General features: G+C 42.0%; 1 protein-coding gene across 2 annotated transcripts; it reads right to left on the bottom strand.

Annotated features, from left to right (window-relative positions):
- Positions 1 to 1,650: 1,650 nt before the first annotated feature.
- On the bottom strand, positions 1,651 to 4,019 carry ARL4A (ADP ribosylation factor like GTPase 4A). Of its 2 annotated transcripts, none has more exons than XM_032643828.1 (2): positions 3,815 to 4,019; positions 1,651 to 2,663 (listed from the first exon to the last, which is right to left on the bottom strand). In XM_032643828.1, exon 2 carries the CDS (start codon positions 2,575 to 2,577, stop codon positions 1,975 to 1,977), a length of 603 nt encoding a protein of 200 aa, XP_032499719.1. In that variant the 5' UTR covers positions 2,578 to 2,663; positions 3,815 to 4,019; the 3' UTR covers positions 1,651 to 1,974. The 2 variants fall into 2 exon arrangements, with proteins under 2 accessions (XP_032499719.1, XP_032499718.1); XM_032643827.1 differs by lacking the exon at positions 3,815 to 4,019 and adding an exon at positions 3,114 to 3,779.
- Positions 4,020 to 8,376: the final 4,357 nt, after the last annotated feature.

Below are 8,376 nucleotides of genomic sequence, written 5' to 3'. Positions count from 1 at the left end.
TAAGGGTAACACATAAATTCTCAAGAGATAGTTAAAACATTACTATTTTACACAGGAGTACATAAAAAGTACAGGAAGGCTGAAAATCTAAATTGATTCACAGACTTTTCTTTCAGCAAGCTTTATTAATCCATCATGGATCTACTCATGTTTGTATATGATTTCATACAGTGAAGGGTTAAAAAAATAAAGGTTCTCCCAGAAAACAACCTTTGGTGCCTATGTCACACGACTACAGGACTGTGTAACCCAGCTTTCAAAAGTTGTTTTTCAACTACTAATTAGTAGCTTCATCAGAAGTGGAAGTACATACATTAAAACTCAAAGCCAAACACTGTTCTCCTAGTGCCTTAAGTAGTTTATTGGTAGTTATTATCCACATTTCCATGAATATAAACATTCTAAATGACTGTCACTAGTGCAGGTACATTTAACATGTGAAGGCTCCACAGGAAGCTACTTCATCTTGTGTGAACATGAACCAAGTTTCCAAAAGCTCCATTTAAAAAAAACAAAAAAACCCAAAACCAAACCCTGCTAGCAAAGTGCATTTCTTTTGGTTATCTTCAAAACAAACAGGTGTTGGCTTTAACACATAGAAATCATGTTGATTTGCTATATATGATCACAGGAAGCAAGTCTTTACCTGTAGATAAGAATTAGGTAAAGGTTTTTCCTCCTTTTAATTTAGAGGGTTTTTTTGGATTCCAAAGTAAACAGTACCAGTGAATTTTCACAAAACATAGCTTTGCTACTTTCCCCTTCAATTTCTATAATCGTAATTCTTATCTGTAGTACTGTATCGTTTCTTCCTACCTTATAATCAGGACTAGACTGCCTGCATAACACTGTTCAGTTTGTAAACAAAAAATTAAAGCTCAGAGCACATAAGGACCTCTCTTACATTTTCCCTGCACAGTGCATTAGGTGTTGGTTATAAAGCTTCTGCTTCTCTCAAAACACTACAAAAATATATGAAAAACCACATCTGTGTTCAGCCAGCAAATATAATAAAACAAATATTTTACAACTGGAATACTTTAGAGACCATGTATTGTAGTTACACCCTCTTGACTTTATTCATCAATTGCTTTCTTCATAAATCCATACATTTGTCAAAGCATATGCATTTACGATTAGTCTACATGCCCAAATTTACTATGTAAAAGAGTTAGGTAAATTATTTTAGGTTCTTTAACTGAAAGTGACTCTGACAACAAACTATTTCTAAAACAGCCCTAAATCCCCAAAAAGGTGTTTTAAACCTGACCATGTAAAAAGATGCATAGCTATTTCTAGAAAGTAAAAGACTATACACCAAAACATGCTTTGTCAGAAAAACTAATCCATGCACTTGAATATGCCCCAAATACCTCTTTTTAAATTTTAAGTTAGACCAACTTAAACATCGTCTAGAATTAAGATACAGCATTACAGCATTTGATTCCAGAAAATGTCAAAATTCATTCGGCCAAACTTAAAAAGCCAAGCACTGCCTCCTTGTCCCTTACTGGTTGGACCAACGTGACCAGTATGACTGTATATATTAATCTACCTTAACATTTCCATTCATTAGCATAACATACAAAGCCTTGCATGCAATTTCTTTGCAAAGGCTTCCCCCCAAAAGATGTAAGCAAAAAACACTAGGCAGACACTCTTCAAAGTTTTATTTCACTAACTTCAGGTCAAATTTCCACAGCTGTTTTCTGGTCAATTTTCTATCTTTGCTTGGCTTCCCAAAATGGTAGTACCAAAGATTTGTGGGGTAGGCAGAAGAGGCCATTTTAAGAAGCACTGCATTTACTCATCTTCCACAAGGCAACAGAGTTGGACATCTGATTGTTCAACAAAACAAAGCTTTAACAGCATCCAGGAGGGCAGGCAGGCAAACCAGGATGTAGACACTCTTCCATTTGTCAAAATCAGACCACAGAAAACCTACTCCACACAGATCTAAAAGGTTATCACCATTCATCTTTTCTTTTTCTGCTGCCTCAACATTTTTCTTCTTTTAATTATCATATCATGTAGTTTCTCAAGTCCTTCCTTCAGTCCATCGCCTATGATTGCACAGGTGGGCTGCAAATGCCAGGGAGTTGATGAGCTCAGTTCACCCATTGCTAACAATTTCTCAATTTCTGAGAGAGACAATGAGTTCCTCAGGTCTTGTTTGTTAGCAACTATTAGCACAGGGACTCCTTGATTTTCTGATATCCTAGTTATTTTATGAAGTTCAGTTTTGGCTTCTTCCATCCTTTCAACATCAACAGAGTCCACAACAAACACAATGCCATCTGTGCATCTGGTATATGACTTCCACAGTGGTCTTAATTTCTCCTGACCACCTACATCCCAGAAGTGAAAAGTGACTGTTTTAGAATTTCCCAAGGTTACCTTAATTTTTTCCGTGTTAAATCCTTTGGTAGGTACGGTATTTACAAATTCATTGAACTGCAGCCTGTATAACACAGTTGTCTTTCCAGCAGAGTCCAAACCCAGAATGACAATGTGGAAGGACTGAAACGAAGGCAGGCTGGACAGGATAGAAGTCTGGTCTGACAGTCCATTCCCCATTTCCAGCTGCAAGGAAGTGTTCCAAATTGAAAGGCTTTCTTCTTACCGCGTGAGAACTTCTCTTCCTAGGGGATCCAGCTACCAGACTGAAGGGGAAAATGAGTAAGTTATTCTTGTGAAATAATGTGCTACAACTGCTTTTCTCTCTTCCTGCTAAACTAAGCAACACGAGGAACTTGATAAATAAAACTTGCTTCAGTAAACAAACCAAGTGAGATAAGAAACATACGCGATCCAAGGTAAACGACAGAATAATCATTGCCGTTGAAATTCTTTAACATTCACTGAAATTGTAGTAATATGTATTTTTCTCTACCCCCCTGGGTCCCCAGACCTTTAAGACCTCATACCGGAGACAACCTAGTCACCAGCAATTCGTCCAAGTCGCAGTAACCACAGAAGTGCCTTTTTTGGCAGAAAATTTGTAACACATAATCTGATCTTCAGGATCTAATTGTACACGCTTAACAGCATACCCAAGGTCACTATTAGCCTCCGCGCGCCAACCGCTCCACCCCAAAATACAATGCTCTCACCTCCCGAATTGGAGCCTGGATCCAAACGAGAAAGCATTGGCAGGCTTTTCTACGAGGGGGCAGAGAAGCACCCCACCGCCGCTCAGCTTAGCTCTCCACGCAGCTCCGGCGGTTGCCTCACTGGAAACTGTGGCTCCAGACTACGACCACGCCCACTCCACACGGCCCACCCCTGAGCCCAAATCCCATTGGTCACCTGCGTCAGCGCGTCCATACCACACGCGCCCCCGCGCCCTAATTGGTGAGTGTAACTGCCGCTCCCAGCACGGCGGAGCCGGGCTCTCCCTCGGTCCACACGCACCACCTGTTGCCCTCAAGTTAGAAAAGAGGGCGCCTGCGGAGGGAGCCGAGCGACCCCTGCAGGGGAAGGGGAGCCTCGGCCGGTCGGTCTGGTCCCCGCCAGCCGGCTCGCTCCTCCCGCCCGGGCGCACCTGCAGCGCGGCCCACGGATGCCATGCAGAGGTTCTCACATCCGGGGCCCGCGGTCACCGCCGGCGCCTTAACCCTTTGTCCGCTGGCCGGAGGGTGCTCCCTGCGGCGGCGCCGGCCCACAGGAGTGAATGATCCGACCTGCGGCAGCCGCCGTAACAGGCCCGCTGTCCTTGCAGCACGATCCCCTCACCTCGCCGCTTCGCACCCGGCCGGCTCTTCTCCCCGGGCAGGGCGTGGTCACACCAGCTGCCCGCCCCGCTGCGGCTCACCTGACTAACGTCCTTCCCTGGTCCGGACCCAAACGTGGCTCACTGCCGCTCGGGAGCGCGTTGATACCAGCGGGAGGGCGCCAGCGAGGCCTGGGCGGTGGCAGGGGACGAGACACCTCTTCCAAGGGTCTGGCCGGGCGCCGGGCTCGGGGCTGCCCTAACGGTGCTCGGCCGACCGCTACCGGCGCCTGCCACGGCCCCGCCCCCTTCCGCGCTAGCCGGCCAGTCGGGGGCTTGCGGGAGCCGGGTCTCCTAGCAACGCCAAAACAAGGTCACGTTCGAACAGGCCTAGCGCTGACTGGCTGCGGGCCAGTCGGGAGGGGCTTCCGGTCTCATCCCCGAAAGCCGCTGCTGTCTCAGACGCTTTCTGCAGCCGGCCGCGAGCTTCGGGCGGAAGACACCCGGGTCCCACCCTGCACCGCCTATCCTCAGGGCACTGTATGGCGTCCTCAGGGCACTGTATGGCGTCCTCAGGGCGGTGGCCGATGACGTCGGGTCAGGGATTTCAGAGGACACCAGACAGGCGGGCCCCGTATATAACGGGGTGACTTGGACGTGCCTCAGTAGCTGCCCAGACAGTCCTGGGCCAGCTTGGTGTCTGTAACACACACTCCTTTTGCCGAGCAAATAAATGCTCTCTGCCACGTGATGCTACCAACATCTCCGTGAGGTGGCGACAGGTAGAAATATGACGGGTTTTACAGATGAGGAAATCCACTGGCTGTTTCTAATAATCCAAGGAAAATTAGTGGTGGTCCTGGAACTTAAGTCTGCTAGTTACTAAATGCATAATGCTTTCCATTGGATAATTCTGACTCTTATTGCAGCTGTGTGCTTGACCCATAGATGTGCAAATCTTTACTGAACACTTAATAGGCAGTAGACACAATTCTATATGCCGGGGATAGACTGGCGCTCGTGGAATATTGGAGTCTCGTGAGAGAAAATGGAAGTAACCAAATTCCCACAAGAATAAATGTAATTACAAAATAGGATCATTGATAATTTAAGAGTACTTATGACAACAAATAAGGAGGAGTACTGACTTAAAGTTCTGGGAAATAGTTAATGAACAAACATCTTTTGGGTGGAGACTGAAAGATATCGGAAGACTTTTTATGGTGCACTTTTCAAAAAATTTTCACGTTTTAGATATGGACTGAAATTTCCTCAAGAAATTTCCTGATTTTTCTCAAGACCATTATTGCTATATTTATCTCCATTAAGACTAGCATAGGAACAGTACTTGTCACACTAGACTTTAAAAAATAACTGGCGTAAAACCTAAAGACTAATAAGCACAATGCATGTTTTCAAAATAGCAACACTAATTTTGGAAATAAAGCTAGAATTCTCAAACGGCATATTCTATCAAGTTATTTATCTAGTATAAGCTAAGGCTTGCCTTATTAGTTATAATTGTGGAAACTCGTGAGCCATTTACAATAATTAGCAAGTGAGTGATAAAGGGCTAGTCTCCTTTTCTTGGAAATTTAAAGATATTCTTTATTAAGCTGGAGAAAAACTTGTGAATTCTCATTAAAAATAGAAATAAGAGCAAGATTCAATGACAGCTTTCTTTTTTTTTTTTTTTTTTTAAAGCCAAGTTCTTTTTTTTTAAATTTTATTTATTTATTTATTTTTGGCTGTGTTGGGTCTTTGTTTCTGTGTGTGGGCTTTCTCTAGTTGCGGCGAGTGGGGGCCACTCTTCATCGCGGCACGCGGGCCTCTCACTGTCGCGGCCTCTCTTGCTGTGGAGCACAAGCTCCAGACGCGCAGGCTCAGTAGTTGTGGCTCACGGGCCTAGTTGCTCTGCGGCATGTGGGATCTTCCCAGACCAGGGCTCAAACCTGTGTCCCCTGCATTGGCAGGCAGACTCTCAACCACTGCACCACCAGGGAAGCCCGACAGCTTTCTTTTTATAGTAGCTTTGAAATCAAGCAGGCCATATTAGTTGCATATTCCCATATTAGTTGCAGGGATGCATTACTGCACACACTTCGCTGAACAAAAAAAGGATGAGATAGGAAAATATTGAGAGCTTACAGCCTTGCAGAATCACCTATACCAAATTGTACTTTAATGTTTTATACTAGGCTTATAACTAGAACCTGCTTGGTTAACTACAGCCTCTGGGTCAAATTCAAGAGATAAGAATGGTTTTTACATGTTTAAAGGGCTGCAACAGAAAAGACAAGACAAGACTGCAATAGAGACCATCTGGGGCCTTGAAAAACCTAAAATATTTGCTCTCAGGCTCTTTATGGGAGAATGATACTTGCTTTATGAGCAGTAACAACCATATGAAAAGGCAGCAAATGATAGAAAAAGTGATGAAATTCATGGAATACATTGTCTACTTTGTCTCACAGTCTTTCTATAGAAGGCCCATTCAAATATTTTATTTAGATGCTATGCCAGGAAAATGCTCCCTTTAGGCTATAGCTCATAAACTGTGTGCTGAGGTGCTCTGGGGTACCTCAGGGAAATCATAGGGCATGGAATATTTTAACTTTTTGAGGGGAACACGGTGACATCTGTTGGACTCTGTTAACAACTACAACTATTAAGTTGTCTGGATCTATCTACTTAATAAACAGAACTTTGGGGTATTTCTTTTGGCTTGAGGCACCATGAAAAAATTATGGAGACACTAAGAGCTCTGCCTTTAGTTATGGTTTTCCAAACTTGGCTAAAAATGAGAATCACCTCGTAGTGCTTGTAAAATACAAATTCCTGGTCCCTATTACAGACCTGCCAAATCAGAATCATCAGGAGAAGGGCTAGTGATCTGCATTTTCAACAAGTATCCTGGTTAATTAATGATTAGACATTTTGAAGAAATATTAATCTTAAAGAAATTTTATTATTAGAAAGGAAAAGTAAGCTTTCTCCTTGCAAATAATAAAATTGAGTAATTTACCTTGTTTCTCCTTTATGAATACCAGGACCCAGATCAAATCTGATGCCTGAGGCATTTTCTCCTCCATAATCTGATTTTCTACCATATACTTAAGCTAAGCATCCACATACTGCAACTAATGTCCTTCCTGACCTTTGCCACTCCTTATTTTTATATATTGCTGCTTCTTCTAGAATTTCTCACTTTATTTGTTTCAGTACATATTTATTAGAGTTTCCCAAATTTGAAAGTCTGGGTAAACAGAAGGCATGCTTTCTGGCGGAAGGAATTAGTTCAGTGGAGGTGCTAGACACATAAGCACATAATTGCTATGATATCCAGCAGGACTTATGAGTAGTAAAATAGAAGTTATTATCAAGTCCTATGCTTGCACAAACTTTATCTGACAGAATAGCTTAACAGAAAATCATAATTTTAAACTGAATATTCAAAGAACTCAATATTAGACAAGGGGTAGGGGAACAGAATCGCAGGTAGAAGTAACACTACGCAGAGCATGGAGACATTAAGTTTATGATATGTTCAAACCCATCCAAAAAGAGGAGATGATAATTTCTCATGGGAAAAAAATAATGTGCTAGGGGCACTTTAATAGATAGGCCTTCCAGACAGAAAATCAATGAGGAAACAGCATTTAAACAACACTATAGACCCGATGACTCTAACAGACATATATACAACACATTTCAACAGCAGCAGAATACACATTCTTCTCAGATCCACATGGAACATTACCCAGGGTAGATGATGTGCTAAGCCACGAAACAAGTCTCGACAAAGTCAAGAAGAATGAATTCGTATCAAGTATCTTTTCTGACCACAATGGTAAGAAACTAGAAAGCAGTAACAGAAAAAAAATTGGAAAATTCACAAATACGTGGAAATTAAACAACACAGTCCTGAACAACCAATGGATCAAAGAAGAAATCAACAGGGAAATCAGAAAAAATCTTGAAACAAATGAAAATGGAAACACAACAAAACAAAACTTATGAGATGCAGCAAAAGCAGTTCTAAGAGGTCATTTATAGCTATAAATGCCTACATTAAGATAAAAGATTACATTACATTTCAAAGAACTGGAAAAAGAAGGATAAACCAAGCCCAAAGTTATCAGACAAAGGAAATGATAAAGATTAGAGCTGAAGTAAGTGAAATAGAGAATAGAAAATTAATAGAAAGATCAACAAAACTTAGGGTTGGTGTTTTTAAGAAGATAAATTGGCAAAACTTTAGCTAGACTAACCAAGAAAAAAGAGGATTCAAATAAATAAAATTATAAGTGAAAGAAGGGACCCTGCAATGTATACCACAGAAATACAAAGGTTCGCAAGAAAATACTATGAATAATTATACGCCAACAAACTGTACAACCTAAAAGAAATGGATAGATTCCTAGAAACATACGACCTACCAAGACTGAACCATGAAGAAACAGAAAATCAGGATAGACCAATAATGTGTAAGAAGACTGAATCAAAGAACTCCCAACAAAGAAAAGCCCAGGACCAGATGGTTTCACTGGTGAATTCTACCAAACATTTAAAGAAGAATTAACACCAATCCTTCCCAAACTCTTCCAAAAATTGAAGAGGGAAGGCACACTCCCAAACTCATTTCATGAGGCCATCATTACCCT

Source organism: Phocoena sinus, chromosome 9 (genome assembly GCF_008692025.1).
Source record: "Phocoena sinus isolate mPhoSin1 chromosome 9, mPhoSin1.pri, whole genome shotgun sequence".
NCBI lineage: Eukaryota > Metazoa > Chordata > Mammalia > Artiodactyla > Phocoenidae > Phocoena > Phocoena sinus.
The sequence above is the reverse complement of the archived record's forward strand: the minus strand, read 5'-3'. Positions and strand labels throughout refer to the sequence as shown.

Coding starts and splice junctions, on each gene's coding strand:
- ARL4A (XM_032643828.1), bottom strand. CDS start 2,577: ATGGGGAATGGACTGTCAGACCAGACTTCTATCCTGTCCAGCCTGCCT.